At 46.4% G+C, this 27,220-nt stretch overlaps 1 protein-coding gene across 12 annotated transcripts in view; it reads right to left on the bottom strand.

Annotated features, from left to right (window-relative positions):
- ATP8A2 (ATPase phospholipid transporting 8A2) overlaps window positions 1-27,220 on the bottom strand; it is a 633,649-nt gene that overhangs the window by 254,689 nt on the left and 351,740 nt on the right. For all 12 annotated transcript variants that reach the window (XM_006927173.5, XM_023250034.2, XM_019820599.3 and 9 more), the window contains exons 26-27: window positions 8,662-8,845; window positions 3,616-3,726 (exon numbers count right to left, since the gene is read on the bottom strand). In XM_006927173.5, coding sequence (XP_006927235.1) covers window positions 3,616-3,726; window positions 8,662-8,845 — 295 coding nt within the window. The remainder of the gene's footprint in view (window positions 1-3,615; window positions 3,727-8,661; window positions 8,846-27,220) is intronic.

The raw sequence follows: 27,220 nt of genomic DNA, 5'->3' as shown, positions 1-27,220 counted from the left end.
TTTAATGCATAGAACCGTAAGCATAGTAAAGGTGTATCTTACTGTGCATTAGCAGCACTAATAACAGATGAGGAGGGATGGAGTGAAATATAAGGCCGGTGACAATCGGGATCCAGACCACGAGGGGCAGGGGCAGGAAGGCAGACCTGGGGATTCCATCAGGAGCCATAAGAACCTTGAAGAGTTCGAGGATGGGGCAATTGGGTGGTTCAGTCGGTTAAGCATCTGACTCTTGATTTTGGCTCTGGTCATGACCTTGTGTCCTGAGATCGAGCCCTACGTCCGCCTCTGCACTGGGCACAGAGCCTGCTTAAGATTCTCTCTCTCCCTCTGCCCCTCCTTTGCTTGTCTGAGTCTGAGGGGGGCAGTGACATTTGTTTACTCGCTGCCACCATTTCTGAGTGTCGATGTTCCAGAAACTGTGCCAGTCACTGGAATGAGTCAAATGTATGTCAGAAGGCTCATCCGGGCTGCATACAGACGGTTGACGCAGCAAAGCTAGCGGTCTTTGCTATCATGCAGGCAAGAAGTGCTAAACACAGGCAGCAGTGGAGGGAACAGAGAGCCAAGGTTTATGCATCTTTTGTTTTGCCTATTAATAATAGGGTGACCATGAAATCACTGATCCCATTGTTTTGTTCCTATTTTATAATGTTACTTCGGCCCGAAGAAATTTTACATGACACGTCAAATAGCACTAAGGTTTGTCAGCAAGAAGGAGCCCGTGGTACAGACTTATCAACTGATCGTGCGTGACGGTCAAGGCACTGTGGTGGCAACGCTCGAATTAGATCACTATCATTTCGGTCGAGTATTCATGGCCTACTTAGAGGGAAAGCTGTTATTCCGCAAGGCTTTTTGTGGGTGGGAGGGAGAGGACTTGATCATCAATCTGGGAAAGGTGAAACAGATCAAGAAGCTATTCTGTGAAACAGCACGCGATGAACCTGTGTGTAGTGATGGGGATGGTCCCAAAAGTACGGTGTGAGGTCTAACATGAGCTGCAGACCGTATTACAGAGCATGAGGACCTGTGTGTAAAAACACTGATTTGCTTGTATATGTGAACATGTCCGTAAACACAGCAAAGGGTCCCGAAAGAATATGCCTAAGCGAGCAGGGGACGAGAGTGGCAGGGACTTGCAGTTTGCATTCCGTCTTGAGGTGAGGAGAGAGCCGTGGGTCCCGCAGGAAAATCAAGTTTCATAGGTCAGTGGACCAAGTGAGCATCACAGGCTCACAGGTCTACCATACGATCTTCACTGGTAATTCAAATCACCATAATCCTCACGGCAATGCCTAAGACTCTAAGTGTGTGTGTGCGTGTGTGCGTGCACATGCCTACCTGTGCGTCTTTTGTCACTCCGCCAAATTGCCTCTAGACTCTATTTTTAAATGACTGATAGTATATATATCAGAGGTCGTTTGAGACGAGAACTTACTGGTTGTCGCCAAGGGTTTCTCCTTGAGCTACAAGAAAACCATTTGAGAGTAATACGCGATAGAATTCCTTCTCCATTAGCTACAAGGTAACCCTCAGAATGCAAAACTATTCATCGCAAAGGAGCAAATCAAAGTTCGATAAGCTTTCATCTTTCGGTTCAAAACACACTAAAATTTCCCGTTTTTAAAATTACACTTAAAGTGCATGCTGGTGGCACAGAGGCTATATACACACCGAGTCAATGCTCCGGGCGCAGGCGAGGATTTTGTTCTCTTGGTTTTCGAATTAAATCTCCTAGGAATACTAAATAGAAAATGGAGACCAGAGCGGTGGAGCCTTTATTTCATTTTTAAATGTTACCAAGAATGTTTTTAAAGGCTGTTTACAAAAGACCGTTTACCGCTGTGGCTCAGCTACAATCGAAAAATTAATGTAAGGAACTCACACGGCCTTTTCAGGGTTTCATTCCAGATAGAATTTTCCAGACAGACAAAAATTATACTCTTCTCATCCTTAGCCCTCTTGAAATTTAAAAAAAAGGTGGGGCGGGGGGGCAAGATAGGAGGTGTAAATGACTAAGCACTTCCTGGGAAGAAGTTCTGGGAAGCCAGAGGGTTGGGGGCTTCATGTAAAATGTCCTGATAAGAAGTCTAGACTATCTGTAATTTGCTGATTTTGAGGAAAAACAGATTGTTAAGAAATCTTGTGAGGCCAAGTGCTACAGGAGCTGAAAGTGCATGCAAAACTTCGGATGGCACGTGGGAGCAGGGATTCCTACACTCCTGCAGACCACAGCACTGATTATCTATGACCCCAAGTGACACTCGGGAGTGACTCCTATCACAGAGGGAAAAACATGTCACAGAAACAGAAGGACAAACATATTTAAGTGCCCCCCTCCAAAAAACCCCGGTAATAACGCAGACAAAAGGAAGACACAAACTGTGAAACCCGCCATATCTAGAAGTTCTTACTTGGCATGGACTGAACTGTGTTACTACAGCCCAAGACGAGCAGACGCGGTGAGTAGACTGCCTTTGTGCAAATTAGCAAAACGCATCTCTTCTTCCTGGTTTTCCTACATCTCTGTCCCATTTACCCCTTCGGCTGGGCAGCCTTGTACAGGGAACAACCTGCACAACTCAGGAAAATTACCCACTAATAGTTTAGTTACAGAGTGAGTGATGGGAACCTATGTGTCTGACCCGAATATTTGATAGGAAAGGGTAGACAATTTGGTAAAGAAATGGCTAGTCAAACCACTTGTTAAATTTCCTGAGCTGAGTACATTAAAGATCCGCATCAGAAAACGTTGCTCTACGCCTTGGTTATTATTTCTGCCAAGCATTGAGAAATCAGACACAAAATAACTCGTAACAGAATGCCGTATTAACACCGTCCACAATTAACATTGCTTTTCTATCTCTCTGGAGCGACCGGCTGCTTCCTCCTTTCTAAACACACTTGGAAACGTATTAGTCAAGACGGCCTCAAAAGCCACCCCCTTGCAGCACAGCTGTCCTGCTGGTACTCCCCCTGAGCTCACACAGAAAGGGCCCGTTCCACTTTTCCCTGGGCCCACCCTTCTCCTGCTCTAGTCCCCCTAATAAGTAAAGTAAGTCCACCTGCAATTGACTCAACAGCTTGAAAACCAGCTTCACAACCCAGTGAGTTCAAGAGAGATTTTTAATTACCTTAGTTGCTTACTCCCCAGCCTTCCCCATTGAAATAGTATGGTCCAAATAGCCCACAAGTGACAAATCCGTGCTTGGGTAACGTGCAGGTTCCATGAGAAATACAGCAAGAAGTCAGACCCTTTCATTCTAGGGAAGATAAGGATGACTGGGTTGCCTAGAAACGTCCCAGGGGCCACCAAGACAGGGGCAAGCATCTGCCGCCCAGGCGCTGACCACCCTGGGGGGCGCGGGGTGTGAGTGACAGCAAAGTTCCACTCGGGCCAGATGCAGAGTCTCCGTGCACCGGTGGCTCGGCATGAGGACCTCCACCTGCAAGGTGCCCCCTGCTTCCGAGAGGCCACGTGCGTCACGGCTTTCCCATATGTCCCCCCCCCCCCAACCTTTTCTTCGGCTCTACGTGAACAACATCCTCTCTTGAAGTTACCTTAAATACGTGAAGGCCTTCCGCCTCGACAAAGAGGTCAACCTTGCTCACCTCGATAATGTAGAGGACCACGTTCTTGTAGAAGCAGTACAGTATGCACTTGGTCACGCGGTTGTAGCTCCAGGCGCCGTGAACCAACAGGAGCTTCTCCAAGTAGGAAAACTGAGAAAGAAAAAGAACGAAGTTCAGGACCGCCCATCATTTAGGAACAGAAGCTGCAAAATGGCCTTGGGAGACGGGTAAGGGAGTAGAGGAAAGCGGAGTGTGCGGATAACCCGAGAAAAACGCTCCCTCCCGAAAACAAAAGGCAAAGCTTTCAGGTCCAGTGAGGACGACTAAAATCTCCTCTCAGATCCACCTAATTGTTATTTTCCCCCAAACACAACAGTGGACCTCCAACTGTTATTCTCCTGACGTTCTGTTTACACAAATGCTTTTTTTTGCCGGGGCGGGAGGGTCCTCAACTCTTAGGAGAAGGTGACCACTTGAATTGGAAGAAAAGCAAAGCAACCAGATGCTTCTCTTCGACTAGATTTTATGGTGACTTCGGGAGCAAGGGACAGGAACGCTCAGGCACCAGTACCCTTTTTACCAAAGGGACGCACATATGTGTACACGACCTATTTCCACCATCAGCCTGCAGGTTAAAAGCAACTGCACGTGCACAGAGGGGCACCCGCACTCGGGCACACACACACACAGCCTTCACTTCTACACTCATTGTGTCCTCCTTTTTTGCTTCCAACCAGGGAACCGTACTTCTTGCTAGAGTGCTATGCAGTCAAGAAAAACAAAAAACCAGCAGGCAGTGGGTACGAGGTCGATGATGATGTAATGGCTCTCGCTGCTTGAAATACTGAGCAATATCCAATATCAAATGAGATATTTGAATCTTCTTTGGGGTAGGAGGGTCTTCGGGCGCCACTTGAATCCTATCTGCTTCCTCTTAGCCTGGCTTGGCTTTCTGTGTCCTACCTCACAAAGGTCCCCAAAAGCGAATACTGAGCTAGAGGGAGGGAAATAAGGTTTGTTCTTTGTTGCTGTTGTTTGTTTTTGTGGACCGTGTCGTGCTCCGGTACAAAGGCACCATTAGGGGCAATCCTGTTTAAATTCACAATGTCTACGCATTAATTAGTCTTGTGTCACACTGGTGTCCCGTCGGTTGCCTTGAACTAAACCCACTCCAAGTCACAGGGTCGTCGTCGTCCTCAGGCTCACTCTCCTAAGAGAGATCATCAGGCTATATTGAGAATATCCACAAACATTAGAAACTCAAGAAACGACAGATGCTGGCAAGGATGTGGGGAAAGGGGAACCCTCCTGCCCTGCTGGTGGGAATGCAAACTGGTGCGGCCGCTCTGGAAAACAGTGTGGAGGTCCCTCGAAAAGTTAAAAATAGAACTACCCTATGACCCAGCAATTTGCACTACTAGGTATTTATCCCAAGGATACAAAAGTGCTGATTCAAAGGGGGCACAAGCACCCCAATGTTTGTAGCAGCTCTATCAACAATAGCCAAATTATGGAAAGAGCACAAATGTCCATCAACTGAATGGATAAGGAAGATGTGGTGTATATATTACCAATGGAGTATTACTCGGACATAGAAAAGAATGCAATCTTGCCATTTGCAACAACATGGATGGAACCAGAGCATATTATGCTAAGCAAGATAAATCAGAGAAAGACAAATATCATATGATTTCACTCATGTGGAATTTAAGAGACAAAACAGATGAACATAGAGGAAGGGAAGGAAAAATAAGATAAAAACAGAGAGGGAGACAAACCATAAGAGACTCTTATATCTAGGTAACAAACTGAGGGCTGCGGAGGGGTAGTGGGTGGGGGGATGGGCTAAATGGGTGAGGGGCATTAAAGAGGGCACCTGTTGGGATGAGCACTGGGTGTTACATGTAAGTGATGAATCACTAAATTCTACTCCTGAAACCAATACTACACTATATGTTAACTCGAATTTAAATTTAAAAAAATAGAGTGGCACCTGGGTGGCTCAGTCAGATAAGCATATGACTCTTGATTTCAGCTCATGATCTCATGGTTTGTGAGACTGAGCCCCACAGGGGGTTCTGTGCTGACCGCGTGGAGCCTGCTTGGGATTCTCTCTCCCTTTCACTCTGCCCGTCCCCTGCTTGTGTGCACTCTCTCTTTCTCAAAATAAACATTTTTTAAGTAGAAAAAAAGTGATGCATGCAAAAAAAATTCTTTTGATATGGCAAACTGCCTATTTCTGATTACTTTTGACATTAAATTTAACTGTAGAAAAGAAAATTTCTGACTAGAAATGCAGTATTTAAAAACAAAACCATTCTGTTTCAAGAGGAAACCACACAATAGGTTCCATTAGCCTTAAAGATCTGACACGACATCACATTTCATGAGTTGTTCCAGGAGATGGGGGTAGGGCGGTCACTCAACTACGTACTCCAAAAGCTAAATGGCCACTTCAAAATGGCAGGAGTAGGTTCATATGGAAAAATAAAACTCCCCATAAAAGCTCATTAAGGATTCCAAAGGGGATTGGGGAATCATAAAATAACTGGCTAAACAAATAAAAAGGAAGTTTGCATTTGACCTGGACCCCCTGATGCTAAACTTCGGTGGGCACAGAGAACATCTGCTAGAGTCATCCGGAATGACTCAAGTGTAGCGCTACAATGATCTGTTTTCAGGAAATACACACACACACACACACACACACACACACACACACACCCTAAATCAAAATGCTATTTTCATGAGGTCGCTCAAAAGACGCTAAGAAGGTTGGGGGCAGGAAGGATCCTCTCCTGAGGAGAACGGGCAGCCGAGGGCTACTGTCGCCAGCACAGAGTGCCCACGGGCAAGGCAGCAGCACAGGGGGGCCGTGAGTCCCAGCAGCTGCCTCTGAGGATAAAAGCACAGGCGGGCGGAAAAGAGGTAGAACCAGAGCTTGGCCTCTTTCATCGTTTTTCCCAAGGACAAGCCTGCGAGCTACATTTTCTTCCTTCGGTATACAACCTTCCGGGGGCACTTCCTCAAAGATCCGATCAAAAGCGTATTCATCCACGTGAAATGAAAAGACAAAGCACACGATGTTAACTTCTGCCAGAGACGTTTATCATTCCACTAGGGGCAACGGGACTCATAAAACTGTGGCATCTCTAACTTCTGACTGAAGCGGCCGAGGCACAGTGTCGGGTGGGGAAGGTGTAAGGCCAGGAGGAAGGCTACCCTGAAGCAGCAGGACCCCTCCCCAGGCACGGGCAGGACCACGGACAGGAGAAACAAAGACCCACAGACACATGGGGCCGTGCATCAGTTCCTTTGGCAGCGGCTATGACACTGGAAGGGGAAGGAGACCCCTAACTCACTCACTCACTCACTCTCTCTCTCTCTCTCTCTCTCTCTCTCTCCTCCCTACCCTGCTTTCATGCTGTCAACTTGAAGAGAGCAATCACTGCTCCAGATCCCACAGCCTATTAGTATGCAGTTTCAATAAAGCAGGTCATGGAATCTCCCTTCCCCAGACATTTGAAAGAAAAAGACAGGCAAATATTTGCCTGGAACTCCTAGGAAACCTCTAAAGATCCCTTCCAGCCACATGATGCCATAACTCAAGTATTTAATAATGCTGGGGTGTATAACATCTACAGTTGCTGACAGACTACAGGAAGTGGGAGTCTCACAGGCCTCGGAGTGGTGGACTCGGGAAAGTGAACGGGCAGGTGTGCGGGACTGGTCCCCAAGGTCACGTGCAGGTCTGGTGTTCTCTGACCCCCGGTGCTCGGACCCGAGGCAGGTCACCTAATGGGAAGGAGCCCCAGTGTTCCCACCTGGAAAATCAGAATTCCTTCCCCTACCAACTTTAGCAATTACCTTGAGGATTTCTTTGAAATCAACAGAGAAACAAGACTGATTTCGTGGGCTTTCCAGAGCCAGGAGGATTTTGTAAATTCCTCCCTGTGTCTGCAGAACCACGAGCCGGGAGGGAGTCTGAGAGGTGATCTAATGCTCTAGAACCCCGCTCTGGGGAGGGAGAGCCCCCAAGCTGCGCAGGACCAGCCTGCACCCCTGGGGGCGTTGGAAGCTCTTTCACATCGTATACGCAGCCCCCAGTTTCAGCTTGAAGGGAGAAAACGCCACTATTACTTGTGTTCACGTGATTAAGGTTAACACATACTTGAAATGACAAAACACTGGCTAACCACCAAACGCGCAGGCGTTTAATCACAAGTTACTGTAACCTGTAGACAGGAGGCCATGATCGGTGTCCATTGTGAGGTCTAGATTTTCTGGATGATCAAGCGGGGCAAATGATCTAGATCTGTCATACCTAGGGTGAGGCGGTTGGCTATTTTCCTTCAGGTTTTGGCTCTCTCTGAGGAGCAGACATTTCTCTCATTGTCAGGTCATCTGTTCATTAACTACAAAGTACACTGGGCCCCTCTTGCGGGCAACATGTGATCCAGAGAGGAACGGGCTGCACTTGGTCTGGCAGCGAGAGGCTGTTTGCTGTTGACCGTGGGTTCATCTCAGAGCAGCGGGTCTGGGCAGCACCCTGGTTATGGCCGTAGAGAAGGGTGGCTGGCGGTTGTAAATCACTGCTTTCCCCTGACTTTCAATGCCTGATGAGAGAGTGTTCTAGCGCCTTCTGAAAAGAGGAGAGACTCTGGGATGGGGACGGTAGAGAATTAATGCTATGAGCATGGCCATCCTTTAGCAAGGGAAGCCATAAGGAACAGGACCAGGACAGGCAGCCGATGTGGGAGTTGAGGGTGAGAGGCTCTCATCAGCAGGACCCGAGACCTATCTGTCAGGGACGATGCCTCGTCTGGAGGACAGAGAGCTCGGCCAACCTCACCGCTGACAAATACAACCGCGACAACCACAACAACCCGCAGCACAGGGCCCTCAAACCGCACAAGAGCAAGACCACAGGGAAATGCAAATACTCCGGCGATTTTGTCTAGACACAACCGCAAAAGAGGGGGCAGGGTTCTTAGGGCTGGACCGAGGTCAAGCACCAACCAGGCCTTCATGCCCGGCTGATACCTCTGCCAACGGGACGGGACAGCTGGTCAACGCGCCTCTGACCTGCGCGATGGCATAATCCGAGTTGTTGGTCGCCTGCATGCCTTCGTTCCCGCTGATCCCTACACCCACGTGAGCGGTCTGGATCATCCCAACGTCGTTGGCACCGTCCCCGATGGCAAGGGTAATGGCCTTTACCCGCTTCTTAACCACGTCCACTATCTCAGACTTCTGCAGAGGAGACACTCTGTAAGAGAAGAAAGAAATGATGACTTGGATGCGTCTTTCCAGAGGAAACAGCTGTAATCTACATTGAGCTGCATTAAAAGGGCAGTTATTGGACAATTTCCAAATCCAATACATACGTTTTATGCTCATGTGCAAAGAAGCTTTCAGAAAACAGTAGCTTGTGGCTTTCAAGTAGTTGCCAACTTCACAGATGAAATACACAAGTCAAAACTAACTGAAAACACAGCCTGTTTGTAATCGCTCTGCACGGTGGTAACCATACGTGCAAACTCCTCAGGGGCACATGCGTCCCCCGCCGAACGATGAAGGCAGGGAAGCTGGATACAGAGGTCTTAGGAAATGCCTTCCAAATAAATCAGAAGACTAGCACAGACCCCATTTTTGCTTTGCTGTACGTCATACACAACCCAGGGCTGGCAAGGGAACTGTCTGTAAAATCGGCTTTCACAGAAGGGAAAGAAAACTGGCATGGCTTGAGAAGTGCAGAAAGAGGATGAGGGTAAGGGAGAAGAAAGCCTCTCCCTTCTCCACCTCAGAAATGGAGGCAGTGTCTGAAGGGCAGCCAAGGCACAAGGATTTAAGAAGGGGGGGGAGGGGGCGGGGCGGTCACCGGGACAGGACTACCAAAGCTGAACTGTGCAGGAGCACAGCCCAAAGCCCAAGATAAGACAGCCTTTGCAGGAAGATGGGCTGTTTCCGCAAGGAATCGAAGGATGGGGGCTATTTCTTAAAAGCCCTCAAATCATCTGGGAAGAAGACCCAATGTAAATATACGGGCTCTAAAGCACAGCAAAGTTCATTATAACGAAGTATTTGTTCGCAGTGTAAGACCAGATAATACAACGACATGGTAAAAACTATTAGTACCTCGGGACTGATTTATTTTAAATTCTGAACTGGTAAGCTGAGAGTCACTTTGGGTGGAAAAAAAAATTCACGGGTAAACTCCCGAATGGCGTGTGTGTGTGTGTGTGTGTGTGTGTGTGTGCATGCACACACACACACACACACACACACACACACACACACACACAGAGTAAAAGGCCTGTCTGGGTCTCCCAGAGGTATACTGGCTGCACCCACATATGCACGGTACTTGTAAGCTAGAATAGACACGCAAGGACTTTCTCAGTACAACTATGACTTCTCACATGGCCTCTGACCTCCAGAATACCTGTTTCCAATGGAAAACTTACAATTTACCTTACATTTAATTCTACCAACCCAGAGACCATTCTGTGCCTGGTGAGACAGCAAACTGAACTTAAAGCACAGGTACTCTGGGAGCCTTAGCTCAAAGGAATGGAAATTAGCAAATGAGAAAAACAGAATCTGGGGGTTGAAAGGCTTTTAGGAGCCATGTTGTACAATCTACTATCTCTTTAATCATTCTCACAGTGACTTTCCATAACGGGAGTTTATGGCCTCCTAGGGCAACTGCAACCACCAAAAATCATTACTGCTACTTTTTTGTGGTTGATAACCTAAAAGCACTAATTCTGTCCTTTGGGTTAGGCTAGAACAAGTAGAACTCATCTTTCAAATGTCAGGAAGGCTGAACTAGAGACATCCATCACATCCTTCCTCCCACAGTTCACTGGCTACGAGCTCAACAGTCCCAGGTCCCTCACCCACTGTTTAACAGACACGCTTCAGAGCTTAAAAATAGCTTCCAAGTATGATCTTCCAGACAGCTACGAGCAGAATGGAACAGAATCCCCATCTCCCTGGTAGCAGATGCTAGACTTACTTTAATGTAGCCTAATGGGAAATTACTGGAAGCAATGTTAACGGACAGAGATGTAAACTGTAGCTCTTCCTTCCACATTTGTGCAAGGGCTACTTAGAGCCAAGGGCTGACCTTGACGTACCTCTCTCATTAAGCTCCTGATCGGCAGGCACAGCCCCACAATTCTCATCTGCTACACGACTCTGATTTCCCATTTCTCCTCTAAGCTCAACAGAAGCAGAGGTCACATATGGTATGGAGACACCAATGTGGGATTCAAAGTTAAATAACTGAACGTGACCTTCTTCTGTTCCCCATTCTATTTACACAGAAGAAGTAATTCTGAGTCCTTGTCTTCCCATCAATGAAATGGGGAAAATGAGAACAGCCTACCTCATGAGATGGTTGATGTATTTATGTGAAATCACACATTGCCTGTGTGAGACAAATGTTATCTCCTACCCCATCTGCAAAACTTCAATTGCTAGAAAAAATCGGACACGTCTGAGAACGGGACACCATCCAACCCATGGTTCCCTGTAAGGGCCCTGCAGTGCTGCAGTGGGAAGTTATGGATTTTCAAGGGAAAACCAGCAATATCCCTCAGGTAGTCGCACGAAACACTAGCTCGAAGGAGCTCACGGTTCCAATATTAGATCATGCTACATTCCTTTTTATGACATATCTTTGTGAAGCTGAGTTTTCACGGCTGCTATGATAAAAAGCAGAAATCAATGTGAAATAGGAAATGCGGGCTGAAACATCCATGCTTTCTTTGAGGTTTGAGAAGTTGTCCAAGGCTCAACAGGTGCCCCACACCAGAGCATCGGTGAGTGGTTATGGTTAGTAAGGGTGAGATAAAGTATTATTTCTTTCCAGCTATGTCCGTGATTGTTTCGAACGTCTACTAAGTTGTTAGAACATAAATACTTCTTTCATTGTTTGACCTTACCTTCCTCGTAGTTAGAAACTGCTCAATGTATTCAATGTTCTTTCTTGGCCTAGGGGCTTTGCAAAGCAATCACTGAGACACTACAGTTCTGCGAACGCAGGGAGTCTGGGAGCCTCTGCATTGATCACTCCTCTCCATGATTACATCACTGGCTCTTCAAAATACATTCATTCACTCACTGAAGTGAAACTCCACTATCGTTTAATCTCGAACTCGTCTTCTGTACAGGAGCACATGGGACAGACACACAGCCCTGGGGAGTCTGGGGCTACGACGACTTGAGAATCTTCCTTGCCACCCAAGTCATCGAGTAAGTTGGTCTCCAGCTGACCTGGAGTGATTCAGAGCAAAAGGGGGTATACGGGGCAAAAGGGGACTCTGCAGGGCAGAAAGCTCAACCACAAGAACATGTGTGGTGGGAGGCTGGATGGGTTGTGGTGGCCAAATAGGGAAGCCACTAAACAAGTCCGTGGTTTTCTCTGAGGTTAAAGGTGTTTTTTTTTCTTGGGGCGCCTGGGTAGCTCAGTCGGTTAAGTGTCCAACTTTGGCTCAGGTCATGATCTCACAGTTCGTGGGTTCGAGCCCTGCATCGGGCTCTGTGCTGACAGCTCAGAGCCTGGAGCCTGCTTGGGATTTTGTGTCTCCCTCCCTCTCTGCCCCTCCCCTGCTCATGCGCACACAGTCTCTCTCTCTCTCAAAAATAAACATTAAAAAATATTTTTAAGGTGTTTTCTCATTATTGGGTTTAGCAGTAAGCCAACCAACAAGAGCCAAGTAGCAAGTCAAATCCACTCACTACTTTTGCCACTGTGGGATTTGAATCTCAGACGAGTTGAGTCATGATTCCGATGGCTTCGAGCAAAATCTATGCAAGTCCAAAGCTGCGTTTTCCCAAAAAAGCAAGAATAAAGAGAAAACCTGACTGGGATATATAAACTGAGTCATATACCAGCATTTTAGAAGCATGAAATTCTCATCAAGGATTTATGATGCCCTCGGCTGCGATGCCTTGAGAAAATATAATTCTAGCACACACGAGGGGTTCAAAACAGATGTCAAACAGCTAATTTCTACAAAACGGAATAGGCACCATTACGCCTCGGTCATACGTAGTGTTTTAGTACGCCAAGTTGCCACGAAGCACAAACCACCTCCTTTTTTAATCTTAATTTGTAACCTGGAATCACATGCCACACTTCCCAGCATATAGTACATTCAACCCATAAAATAAGAATTCCAGGCCACATCTGAGCTAAGCTAGGCACTTGGGACAGTTCTATAACTACTTTAGTGCCTTGTGAATAAAAACATAAAATCAAAGATCTTTAATCAACTGGAGAGATATTCTACCTACTTTTTTGGCGAACACAATAGATTCTAAAATAAAAAGTAAGTTTTCCTTTGGAGACTTAAAAAAATTCAGTATCCTGGAGTATCTAATTTCATGGGATATGTGTTCCTGAAACTTTAAAATGTACTTTCTAAAGTTATTTCAACTATGATGCTTAAGTAGTACCTTTGGTAACTGCTTTTCTAGATTTAATGATCATGCATTAATTTATCTGATCTACAAAAGCCCTGGTCTCAAAACAAGTTTCTAAATTCTGCTTTGCAATATCATCTGAGCAAGTTTAAACAAATCCCTTCCTCCTTAGAGCCCAGAGATCTCATTTGTAAAGTGGGGTGAATCTCTATTACTGATTTGCAAACTGAGCTCAGCTCAGCCAGGCGAGTTGCGAGAAACTCCATCCACCCAGGGGCACCCAAGAGAACTTCAACACTTACTCATTAACCAGATTCACTAAGCACATTTACTAATTAGACTCAAATTTAGTTATTCTGTATAGTCCCTATGACGGAGAATGAAGTTTGAAGCCACTGGCCTAGGTCAATGAGTCTCAAATTTTAAGTGAGCATCAGCATCACTTGGAGAGCTTGTAAAAATACAGGTTCTGATGCACAAGTGTGCATTTAACAAGCTCCCAGGTGATGGTGATGTTGCTTGCCTCTGGACAACACCAAAGCAGGCAACACTGACCTGGACAAGATCACAAGATCTCTCTTGTTCAAATGTTTTAATTAGCTGGGCTTACGTTTCCAAAGCAGAAGATACATGTAAAAGTTTCAGAAGGTGACATTTAACAATTAGCAGGAACACTGAATCTCATCCCCTTCTTTCAAGCTTTGTATGTTCTTCTTTGCTTTTTTTTTAAATTTATTTATTTAGAGAGAGACAGCATGCCAGGAAGGGGCAGAGAGAGGGAGAGAGAGGATCCCAAGCACTGTCAGCACAGAGCCGGATGTGGGGCTCAAACTCACAAACCATGAGATCGTGACTTGAGCCCAAACCAAAAGTCAGACACATAACCACTGAGCCATCCAGGTGCCCTCTTCTTTGCTTTTAACCCTCAACTAGTAAGTACAAACTAGGGTTGGAATGTCGTTTAAAATAGTCTTCAAATCTGAGTGTCTCACATAAGAGGGTGAGAGGGAGGAAATACTAACCAAAATTTGGTCTAAGGACTTTGGTCTATAGGACTAAGTTGTTTTTAATGTCACAGAGACCAACATCTGTGATTTAATTTGTGAAAATGTCCATTTTCCCTATTAATTTAAAGATAACATCCTTATGAAACTCTTTCATTAAAAAACAATATTACACCTTACTTCTTATAGCAGTCAGTAATCTTAAAAGTTTCAAAAATTGCGACATCTTAAAAAAACAAATCTGTTTGTAGATACACGAACACCTAACATAGAAGCCTAAAATCTAGGGGTGCCTGGGTGGCTCAGTTGGTTGAGCGTCTGCCTCTTGATTTTGGTTTGGGTCGTGGTCCCAGGGTCCTGGGGTTGAGCCCTGCATTGGACTCCATGCTGAGCATGAAGCCTGCTTGAGATTTTCTCTCTCTCTCCCTCTGCCCTTCAACCCCACTCCGACATTTTCTCTCTTTGAAATTAAAAAAAAAAAAAGTGTCTAAAATCTAAAAACAATTGAACTATCCTACGTGTCTATTTAATAAGGGCCTCCCTGGCTGACCAATATGCGTCCTGACCTCTGTGTTTGTTCCTTAGATGCATTTAGTGCACTTGATACAGGACCAGTTGTCCAGGCCTCCTGGAAAGCTTTCCCCTTCTGGAACATTCTATCTCTGTGCTCTGACCCAAAATGTGTGACTCTCTCAAATTTAATCTCATGTCTCAGTTCTTAGTGCATCTGATCGTAGCCCCTAGCTCCAAAAGCAAATAACGTTGGTAGCTTGGGACAGTCCCTAGAGCAGAGGGACAGATGTGAGAGGCTGCAGGGGAAGGGCGGGGCAAGAGGGTGTGTCTGGGCAGACCCAGTAGGTACCTGAGGTCAGTTTATGTATAGGCACAAAGAAGTGACATTTAAACTCACTCAGGGGCTCTCAATTAGACTCAAGTGCTCCCTTATTATAAAAATGTACACACAGAGGGGCACCCGGGTGGCTCAGTTGGTTACGCATCCACATCCGACTTCGGCTTAGGTCATGATCTCACAGCCCGTGAGTTCGAGCCTCGCTGACAGCTTGGAGCCTGGCACCTGGTTCGGATTCTTATGTCTCCCTCTCTCTCTGTCCCTCCCCCGCTCACACTCTGTCTCTCTCTCTCTCTCCTTCAAAAAGAAATAAACATTAAAAAAAATTTTTTTTGAATGTACACATAGAAAAGAGCTATCTTCTACAGGAGGAAGCCATGAGAGATGGCACCTCACAAAGACGTAACTGAAAACGCAGTTCAGGTTTTACTGCAAAAATTCAATGCCTGACCAAGAGGCAGCCTCATAGGGTTGGGACTAGAGCGGAGCACGTTCTCAAAAGCAGAAGGGGTGCATATAGAGAAAAAATACCATCCGTGAGATAATGGGTTGCATAGGGTAGCACCATAGACCTAGTTCTAAATGAGCAACATTCACAGACTTTCAGGGATGAGCGTGTCCGGCTCCGGCGGCTTTGGCGGTGAAGGGTTCCACCCACCCTAGCATTTCCCCCCACACCTGAGGTGCTATGGAGGCCCTCCTGTGGAAGGATTTCTCTCCATCCTTAAAAATTTCGGACCACACCGTGGCAATATCAAAGATGTGGTTTCCTACAAAATGCCGTATGACTGAAGTTACTGTCCTTTCCCCAACCTTATAAAAGAGCTGCCTCATAAAAGAGCAGAGAGGATGACAGACCACAGGAAGGAACATCACGGACACCAACGTTTCAAGAATCGATCCCAGGCGGCATCGGGGTGGCTCAGTTGGTTAGGCGTCCGACTTTGGCTGAAGTCAGGATCTCACGGTTTGGGTTCAAGCCCTACATCAGGCTCCATACTGATGGTACAGAGCCTGCTTGGGATTCATTCTCATTCTCTCTCTCTCTCTGCCCCTTCTGTGTTCTCTCTCTCTCAAAAACAAACATATTAATTTAAAAAAAGTTAAAAAAAAAAAAAAAAGAATTGATCCCAGAACTATTTAGCGGGTATCTCTCTTAAAGTAAACTCAGTGTATCCAGTGTAATGATTTTACCATTATGGGGGAATGCATTTGTCTCCCTCAATTTCACTTTTTCCTTCTTTTCCATCCTTCCCTCTCCATCCCCTACCCCAGTGGACATTCAGTAAATGGTGACTAACTACCAAAATCATGGTTCTAGGACTAATTATCTCTCTAACCGTAATTATGAATAATAGGAAAAATACAGTTCTACTTAAAAGTACATCAACTTCCATATAAATGGGAACATGCTACCAGTGTATAATCCTGAAAGAGTACTCCTACTCACAGACGGAGAGACTGGAAGAAGTGCAAAAGCAACTGTGCACCTCTGTGAGATCTAATTCCAGCGCCCGTGGAGAGGAGTTCAAAACACCCCACTTCTCCTGACCACTCTGCCAGTGGGCACTTCTTGCAAACTTCCTGGCCAAACATGCCACGGCTCTTGATTCTGTTTTCTACTAACAGCCTTAAAAACATTATGGGCTCATTAGAGGCTTTTTGCGACAGCTTTTAATGACACGTAGCAGGCAACCATCCTTGGCTTCACACAGGGCTCCCCTGGGAAGGGCTAACCCAGAAGGCTGCTCTTTCGATCCGAATGCTCTGACTATGAGAAGCCAACAGTAAGCCCCTGAGTATCATCCTGCGTCAGCACTTTGAGGGCTTAGCACAAACTGGCTTACTGGGTCTTTTCGAGCGGTCTCGGGGATGTCGGGCGATGCAAACCATCCGAACAAAGTCTGTGTTTAAGCACCTCGCCACGTATCTACTCCTTGCACGGTGATGTCGGTCTGAAATCATACTCTCTCGCGAGCCCCAGTCCCTCCAGACCTTTGCCCTATTAACAACTTTTGAACACAGTACCCAGTAGAGTAAGCATTTAACTTGCCGGTTGAATAAAATGATCGACCTAGATCTCATGATTGGTGATACAAATCTGCATGAAATAACTATGAGCCCTCATCTGATCCAGCCACCCTTGAGAAATACAGGCCAATATGGTCACAGGATCTGCCGAGCCGCTAATCGGAGAGCTCAGGAGGCATCGCTTATTTGTAGATGTTTTGATAACGTTCCCTGTATGGAGGCTGTCCCCCTTCAGGTACACTGAAGGTTGAATGCAGGCTACTGGCACAATGTGACAAGTCTGTGCCACGTGAGGCCAAAAACAGGTAGCTGTGCTATCATCTTGCCGTATATGTTGGTGGTGCAAGATATACAGTCATTTTAGGAATGTAAATTTTTTTTAAGTTTATTTATTTTGAGAGAGAGAAAGAGAGACAGAGACAGAGACAGAGAGACAGAGTGAGTGGGGAAGGGCACAGAGAGAAGGAGGGAGAGAGAATCCCAAGCAGGCTCTGCACCATCAGTGCAGAGCCCGACACAGGGCTCGAACTCATGAACCGTGAGATCGTGACCTCAGCCGAAATCAAGAGTCCAAAGCTCAACCGACTCAGCCACCCAGATGCCCCAGTCAGTTTAGGAATTTAACACACGTTTGGGCATATATTAAATTTAAACTGCAGAAAGCTTAAAATCTCCAAAGCATCCTAAAAGTACAAAGACTCTTTTCGACATGGTGTAAGTATTCGTTTTTTCAAAAATACTAAGGCTAAATGTTTCCGCCTCCAGAATAGACTTCAACTTCCAGAACAGGAGATGAGCCCTCCTTCACACTCTCTCCTTGCCCCTCTCTCAGGAGGGGCAGCCAGGCAGGCCTGGAATCGAGAGAGAAGGTGAGAGCTTTTTAAAAATGCTATTTATATAAATTTGCCACTATAACAATATATTAACAATTACTACCAGTAGTTTCCTTGCTTAAAAAGTTCATTTAACTCCTCCAGTGTTTAATTCTAAAGCTTAAAGGGGTTGCTGATTATCTCAGCATTCGGTGCGTGCGCACACACACACACACACACACACACACACACACACACCACACACATACAAACACAGTGTACAAAATGTGGCCTTGATTCTCCTTTTAGTATCAAACTCTGAAAAACACTCTTGCCAGTATCTTAATCAAAGTATTCTGCACATTCACATTGGATGCATGACCCAGAGTTTCAACATGAATAATGTTATGACTAAATAGTCTAGTCACCTGAAGTCACCCTTCTATGGCCCCCAATCTTGATTCCAAAATCTCAAAAAACTTCTCAACAAACAAGAATTTTAAAGGCGGAAAAAACCCTAATGAGTGATCTGGGGACAGGGCGATATATTTACCACTGATCTTAATTACTACTTGACTGCGGACTGCCTTCACTGTCCTGGGAGCATTCTCCTCCTCCCAGCCTAGGAGGTAGAGACCAGCCATCCTACAGTTGTGAGTCGTGAGGGAACCTGATATTCTTTATTCACCGAACAAAAACCTTATAACCTGATCCTGTGCTTTGGCCATAAATGCTGCCTGTGCAGCTGAGGTTTTCAGAGTGGCTCTGGAGAAAGGGAGGACACCCTGTCTGCCCAAGATCAGTTTACTCCACAACCAGAAAGGGCTCGCTTTGAAATAAGTATCCCCTGCTTGGGGGTTCAGGATTTATGCATCTGTACTTGCGTCCATGACAATTTTATTGCGTGTCCAGGAAACAGAGCAATTAAAGCGGCGCTCAGACAGGAGTCTAGCTTCTGAAAACCTAACATCTCCACTAAACAATACAGAATATGTTAAGATCCGGGCAGCCACATTTGATATAAAATTTTAATAGGTCGTACGTTGTGAATTACACACAGGTTTATATTCACTGGAGTCAACTGGCTATAGCCTGTTTCTTCCTGTGCTAGGCTGAAAAGAAGGGCCCAGACTAGGAAGGCTGGGATTTAAATAAGAGATATTAGATCCTTCTGTTCCCAGGCTGAAGCAGGGATTAGAATAACACATTTAAATACCTTAATGTTTTTAGCACAAAAAGCATTAATTCGATACTCTGCTTCCTTGAAATGCTTTATTAAAGCCCCCCAAACCCTCTCAGGAGTGTCTGCCTTCCTTGGGGTTAACATACATTTATTGTTCTCCACTGCAAATTTCACTAGTATTTCAAAACAGCGTGCCTGGACTTTGCTGTGGGGATAGTGGGAATAGGAAATAGAACCGAGAGGAAAGCTGAGAAGGCTTTGAGTTTTGACATTTCAGAGCAAGCTTATAGCTCCTTCAGGGCCAACACATCATGAGCTCATGCACCACTAAAAATAAATGACGACCGAGATGCTTAATAGACTGATTTTAATTAGACCTGCCCTTCACCTGTCACCTGTCGCAAAGGTCACCAGATTACCAACCCGAGAAATAAGCCAAACTGTAACTATCTGTACCCCGGAAAAAGCGGGGCAGCCTGTGTGTCTCCTGACCTTGACCCCAGGCCTCATGCAAGCAACCGAGAGCCTTAAGAGCCACAGGGATGGCAGTGACCGGCACCACGTGCACCCACTCTCTCCAATCTGAAAATCTGGGAGTGGAATTTGTTGGGTAGAAACGCGGAGAAGTCAGACAAAACTCTTTTCTCCAAGAACCACACACCCCTTCTCAGACCTGAAGCCTGTATTTAATAAGCCACTAATTCTTGATCTCAATAGCGAGAAATGATCACGCTTTTCTGGGGTACATTTGTCCAAATCCACAGAATTTACACCAAGAGTGAATTCTAATGTGCACAATGGACTCTGGGTAATAAGGACAGGTCAATGTAGTTCATCAATTGTAACAAATGTACCATTGTTGGGACCAGAGGGGGAGGGCGTGGCGGGGAGGCGCTGCATGTGTTGTAAATATCTCTGTACATTCCACTCCATTCTGCTGTGAACCTAAAATTGTTCCAGAAAATAAAGTCTATCGGGGGGAGGGAGGAAGGCAGCAGCATTCTACCGCTGCTAAAGCAGAACATGAAGATGAACGTGCTGGTTCTATAAATGCGCTGAAGTCCTGGAAAGTGGTCGAGAAAGATCGACGGACATCAGGCAGATGGGGCAGGAGGGCCTGGTGTGGGGCAGAAGCGACCATGGGCCTCGTGACCAACCACGTGCGGGTCTGCATAAAGAGAGAACGTGAGCCCAGGACGCCGTGCACCCACAGGAGAAATCAACTGTAGCAGCCAAGTCTAAGAGTAATAAACCTGACCTAGTGCAAGTTTAATTTGTGACTTGCTCTCCTAACTGACTGAACACTAGCAGAACAACACTTCTTTGGACAAAGTCTGGTCTGGAATACAGTTTGCTGTGTGGTACTTCGTCTCCATAATTAGGCTATGAGTTACCTGGTCTTAGGGATTTCTTTTACTCATCTTTAAAACCCGTGGCACCAAATACAATAGGTAACAAATGCCTGTTGAATTACCCATTTTTAAATGATTGTTTTTGGACTTCAAACACAGCCCTCCTTGTGCTTATTCTTCATTTTAATTGTTTCCAATTCATGTTCAAGAACACACTTATCATACTAAATAATGATCATCTTTCAGTTTTGATCAAAGAAAAAGAAAGATGAAAGTGACTTGTTCGTTACAACACCTGTTCAGAGAAGCCCAAATCTCAACCTTCAAGTCCACCTGGTAGCTATACTTTTCAGAGTCGATTAATACACCAATAACCACATTAATCAGGTTACCACCTCCTCGAAGCAACAGCCACCACCTGAAAGTCCAGTGTGCCATTTATGTGGTTCGATAGGCGGGGTCAGCGCTACCAACATCTGCCCCGTCCACCTTGGCTGGCAGCTGCATTGGACAAGTGAGAAAGATCAATGCTGCTGTCAGGGCGGAGGGCCTGATGCTGAGCTTGGCGAGGAGATCAAGACCAGAGCTAGCTACATACATGCCCACTCGGACCAGGGCTATGGCCAGGGGGGAGTTTAGGATGAAGAAGATTCCAGCCAGGAGACCTGAGGAGTCGAGGAAAGGTACCAGGAGCGCATTCAGCAAGGGCTCTCGTCCCATAAAAAGCTAGAAATACAAAGGAGATGGCGAGAAACGCTTAAATCTTGCAATCATACCCACCTTCCAGCTAAAATGGGAGTCATCAACCAAACGCAGCCTCAGATAAGGGAGTCTGATATAAGAGGTTGAGAGAGAGGGAGAGAGAGAGAGAAAGCAAGTGGGGAGGGGGCAGAGGGGGAGAGAGAATCTTAGGCAGGCTCCAGGCTCAGCACAGAGCTTGACGTGTAGGTTGGGGCTCCAACCTACAATCTTGGGATCATGACCTGAGCCAAAACCAAGGGTCGGACGCTCAACTGACTGAGCCACCCAGGTGCCTTTTTAAAAATCATATGGCCCACACTCAGAGTGGTATAAGGCCCAGAACCAGATTCCGTGACCCGAGGTCCGAGGTGATAATAACTCACATGTGGGGAAAATTCCATCCTTCTTCCAACAGCTCCCACCCTCCCCATCCCTTGGAGAGTCTGTTCACGCCCAGAGTTTCGGAGTGCTCGTTGTTCACACTGTGGGGAGGGGAGGACGCAGGTGATGGCCCCGCGTGACCACACGAACCAGGAGGAATAAGGGGGAAGGCTTCGAGTGGGAGGGCCCCCCAGAGAGGAGCATAAATGGGATTCTTGCCTCTTCCCACCTAGGCAGGCAGCCTCTCCAGTTTTTCTCTCTCCTCTGCGACCAACAATGAGGATTTCTAATATTTCTTAGGCTCTAAGACTTACGCTGCTTTGTTTTGTTTTTTTTAATGGAATGCGTCACAAATTTGTGTGTTATCCCCAGAAGGGATCATGCGAAGCTTCTCTTGTTTTCTTTTTCCAATTTTAGTATATATGCTGCCAAAGCGAGCACTAAAACCTATACTTTCAAGTTGGAAGAAAAAATATTATTATTTTATTTATAGTGATAATAATAAAAGACCAGCCACAAGTGCTGATTGAACACACGGTACTTAGCCATCCGTGACCGAGCTAGTTTAATCCTCGCTGCGACTCTGAGAAATCGGCAGGGCCATCCTGACCAACTCAAGGGTGAGAAAACTAGGCCAGGGAGGCTGGCACACTGTGCCCAAGGTCACAAAGCCTGACCCAAGACAGGACGTGACCACAGCCGTCGCACTCCAGGGTCTGCCTGCTTAGCCACTCAGCTACACGCCCGGCTACTGTGCACACACCCACTCGGGAAGTGTCCCACACTTCCGCTGAGCAATCCGGCCAGGCCGGGCTGGCGGACGGGCACGGATCATCTACTCCCAGCACGGTGAGAGCCCCACGAGGTTACCTGATCCTGATTCTCGGTTCTCTGCTTTCAATTTGAGGGAGTCACCCCTGCCATGTGTCTCACAGAAGAGTCACAAAGACCAAAGGAACGCTATCGGTGGGCAAGCATTTTGAAAGACGGGGAAAACCCCTCTCTTAGCTTCTTCCTGACTCTTGGATTAAGTGCCAGCCACCCCTCACCACCTCTTCATTGAGGACGCCAGCCAGGCTCCATGCTAGTCCTGGCTGGGAAGGTCCTCCCCTAAGTTCCTGACTTCAGGTCCTCCCGGCATTTCAGGGTGGATGGAGGTGGGATGAGAAACAGCAGGGAAGAAAATTTTGGCTGATGTGTCCTTATCTGAATTTACCACCCCCCACCTTAACGTCCTGTATCTGATTGCTTTCATGTATAATTTTACCTAATTTCTTTGTATGCCGACCTGTTAAATTGCATAATAATTCACTCCACTATCCAGACATACTGACCGTGAACGTACGTAAACACAAATAAGATTGTGCGTTCTTGCAGGATAAAGATTACGTCTTCCGTTTTTAACTGTCCATACGCCCAAAGTGTTTGGCACACAGGGTCCTCTGCCAAGTTTACCTCCACGGGTCACATTGCAGAAATAACAGAAGCAGTTCTGCTAGATGCTGCGGAGAGAAATGGAGCCCATGGAGGTTTGGGGCAGGGAACGCATGGGAACAAAGAACAAACGAGGGTCAGCACACCTCCCTCCACAGCTCTGTCCCCCGGTGCAGTCGTGAGTCAAAGTGGGGAAAGCCTGCCTCAGAAGATGGCACTGTAATCATATCAGAGTTTTCTTGAATGATTAGGACTGTGTGATCAGCTTAGTCTGTCCTCTTGCCTTAAAATCATGTCAGCTGCTCACTAGAACACGTTATAAACTCAAAAGACGCGTAGCCGTCACAAGGATGCTCTCCCCCTCGAGCAGGATCAAACGTGGGAGTATGATTCTTTCTCATTCATGTACTAGAAAAAGTTTTTCCGCTTACTCTGGTTTCCCAAAATGAAACAAAGCAGCAAATAGCCCAGTAGGAATGTAATTAATAAAACGGGAGTCTAGAATCCATTTTACTCTTCCCAAAGAAAAAGGACAGAAATTCGGTAGAAGACAAATCTCAAAGAAGCCTCATTATGTCAAATAATACCAGTGAACAAGTCAAAAACAGAAATGCCCCTCCGACACATGACCATTTTCAGTTAACCTAAAAATCCCAATGAAATCCGTAATTACATATTCTCTTACGTCACAGATGATCTGTTGTTATGGTAAAAAATAAAATCTCAAAAGCACTTTATCTCTGAAATGATGATAAAATAATACAAAAACTCAATTAAAACAAATTTGTTGATATTTGATCTGAACAAATTAAAAAACATTTTTTTAATGTTTTTATTTATTTTTGAGACAGAGAGAGACAGAGCACAAGCAGGGGAGGGGCAGAGAGAGACAGAGCACGAGCAGGGGAGGGGCAGAGAGAGACAGAGCACGAGCAGGGGAGGGGCAGAGACACAGAATCTGAAGCAGGCTCCAGGCTCTGAGCTGTCAGCCCAGAGCCCGATGCGGGGCTCGAACTCACAGACTGTGAGATGATGACCCGAGCTGAAGTTGAACGCTTAACCGACTAAGCCTCCCAGGTGCCCCAGATTCCAACGAATTTTAAAGCTAGGACCTCTTTGCCTACTTTTTGACATCAGACAATTCTCCAGGACACTTACTTAACCCAGGACTTTATTGAGCTCCAAACTTGCAAGTGAAATTATCTTAAAATTGAAGAGACTAATTTTTACTCAAAGAAAAATATTTTTCAACATTATTGAAAAGACAGTTTTGACTGATTTTTTTTTTTTTATTTTTTAAAAAATTTTTTTTTTCAATGTTTATTTATTTTTGGGACAGAGAGAGACAGAGCATGAACGGGGGAGGGGCAGAGAGAGAGGGAGACACAGAATCGGAAACAGGCTCCAGGCTCTGAGCCATCAGCCCAGAGCCTGACGCGGGGCTCGAACTCACGGGCCGCGAGATCGTGACCTGGCTGAAGTCGGACGCTTAACCGACTGCGCCACCCAGGCGCCCCCAGTTTTGACTGATTTTAAGAAGCTAGCTACAGCCCATTAAATCATATTAGTAAAAGCTCTAAAAAAAAAATCACATAGGGTTTTTCCATTTGAAATGTTTAAAGTTGAAATTTTCCTAAGGAGCAAATAGAGAAGGCCACAGCTTCCTGGAAAGATAACGGCCTTGCGGGCCTGGGCACTGACCATGGCAGTGAGCACACTCTGTGGGACTTGCTCTCTGATAGTCTCATCAGTAACAAAGCAGAGGCCAGGGCCAGTTAGTTTAGTAAGCCACCAATCCTCTTGGCCAGGTTTCTTTCTACATTCTGGAACTCCCTATCAGCTGGTAATGAAGTTCAGGTCATCAACAGAATAAAGAAAACTATATTAAGCAATCCAGCCACACAGAGTGCGGCAAACTAGTCAACCGATAAAAATGCACGGGGCAAATTAAGTCAGATTTGTAATGACAGCCTCACGCTTTTGGGGTGCTGCGGTGATCAGGTGGGGCTCTCAATGCTGACGGAGTCAAACGGTACTGCTCTTGGAAGAAGTGGTACACACATGATGCTACGCGCAAGGGGAACGATTTCTTTTCAAGTCCCCGAGTGAATGAAGGAGAGAAAACTACGCAGGACACTTGGCTTAACACACTTGAATGGCAGTTAGGAAATAGCCCCTCTCTATTTCTTCCAGATGCTATGTTCACTCAGGAAGCAGACTTTTCCTTAACTCTGGGAGCTAAATTTTGACACAGGTGGTGTTTCTTTTTGTGCACACCCACCCACCAAGCACCGTGGCAGAGGAGACCCTTCCCACAGGCAGGGAGATGCTTCGCTGCAGGACGTTCCCAGCCTCTCGTGGGGTTGCCAGCACTTCTGACAACACGTGTCCCAAACAGAAGCTAGGAAACCTCCTTACAGACGTGGCAGGACCATCCCTCTACGCCGAGGATAACGTTTCCTCTGCGATCCCACCCCCCCGACGGAGGCCAGCACCCCCCTCGCTGCTTTGCAACGTACCCCAATGTGTGCCACTTTTCTTTCTACGTTCTGGAACTCTTTATCGGCTGGTAGTGAAGGCTCGTGGCTGGCACTCACACAATAGCTGTGGATGCTCTTACCCCACCTGGAACGAGTCTCCAAATTGACAGCTACGTAAACTTGCTACGTAAATTGCTCTAAAAGGCCGAGCGTCGCATTCATTAAAGGGAACGGGAAGCGAATAACCACACAACCAGAGTGTCTGGCCAACATTCATAGGAATCAGCACCGAGCTGGGTGCTGAATAAGCAAAAAAGGGGTTTCGAAATGTGTATGGGTTGAGCTAAAGGCAGCTGTGGGGCCACGCCCTCGAGTGTTATCACTCGGTTTGCAAGTCCCAACGTGCATCACACAGGTCTGTTTGTGACGCCACTTGCCAGGCTTCCGGGCTTCGTGGCCCAGACGGCGTTCTTCTACCTGCCGCGGCCAGTCCTGTAAGCCCCAGCAGGAAACCTAAGACCTATTCATGCACCACTCCAGCCAGGTGCACTTGAGCTGAGGGCTGCTGGAGCCTAAGAGAGCAGCCGAAGACACAGTGGAGGGTGGTGAGCCAGTAAAAACAAAACAAAACAAAACAAAACAAAAACAACAGAGGTCTTTCTCTTAGTTCTGAGAGAACCGGAGGAGATGGTGGGCAGAGCCGACAAAAGAGCAGTTCAGGAGAAGGGAAGGGAAGGGAACAGTGTGAACAGAGTTTGTCAAAAACTGAACGCACTACGGATATACAAGTTGATGCGGAGGTAAATAAGCACCCTGATATACTACCGACGTGCATATATATAACTCCGTTTGACTTCTGAACAGGCAACTCCACTGCACGAATTTATGCTAAGAAAGGAACGGATCAGGACACAAGGTGATAGCCCTCAGACAGCCCGAGAGCATCGTCTGCAAGCCCCACGCCATTAGGAACGCAGACCTCTCGGGCTCTGGGCTGGGAGCTCAGAGCCTGGAGTCTGCTTTGGATTCTGTGGCTCCCTCACTCTCTCTGCCCCTCCCCCACTCGTGCTCTGTCTCTGTCTCTCAAAAATGAATAAACGTTAAGAAAAAATTTTTAAAAAGAGAATGCTGAAGATCTAAACTGTGTCCACATGGAACACGGGCATACATCCACTGTGTACTATTGAACGAAGACAGCAAGCTGGGCGATTGCAGGTGCAGTGGCATCCAGTTTGGGGCGTGCACTATTAAACGGACATACACGTGTACACGCAGAGATACAATTGCAGGAGGAAGTAAGTTAGAAAGTGGTTATCGCTGACAAGAATGGATTTAGGTGAATTATTCCTGCATTTTTGTTCTCTCCGGTTCACGTCAGAAACGTGTACTACTCTTACGATGAAACAGCACATAAGTTCTTAAAAACAAAAGCTGATTAAATGCCCCGGAGACCTTCCTCAATTGAACTCCTCCCTGAACGCTTTTGTGACCACCTTTGCCTTTGATTGTAGCCATTTGAGTGATATTACACTTCAAGATATTTATAGACTCACAGAGCTACCTCTCAACGTTCTAAACACCAAAGCGTACAGAAAAAGAAAGAAGTTGCTGACGTTTCTTTGCACCGTGCCTCTAGCCCTCTCGTTAAAGGCACCATCCAGCCTCACTAAACATCTGTTGATGAGGCTGAGTTCAAAATGAGCCAAGGGCATGGGATTACCTTAGTTACCTTCAAATAAATCCAGAGAAGGTTGTAGGAGAAAGAGGCCCCCTCCCGCACCCCCCCCCCCACCAAATAAATCACATTTACACGGTGAGGTATATTTCACCAGAAAAATGTACAGTTTGTACCCTGAGGACAGCAGTGCTGGCTGGGAGCTCACCGGCACCCCTATAGACAGTGTGCCCAAGCCCCATTTCAGTTTTCCAGGATGCTGTGGT

Source organism: Felis catus, chromosome A1, assembly GCF_018350175.1.
Source record: "Felis catus isolate Fca126 chromosome A1, F.catus_Fca126_mat1.0, whole genome shotgun sequence".
NCBI classification, from domain to species: domain Eukaryota; kingdom Metazoa; phylum Chordata; class Mammalia; order Carnivora; family Felidae; genus Felis; species Felis catus.
This window is presented reverse-complemented; position numbering and strand designations above follow the sequence as displayed.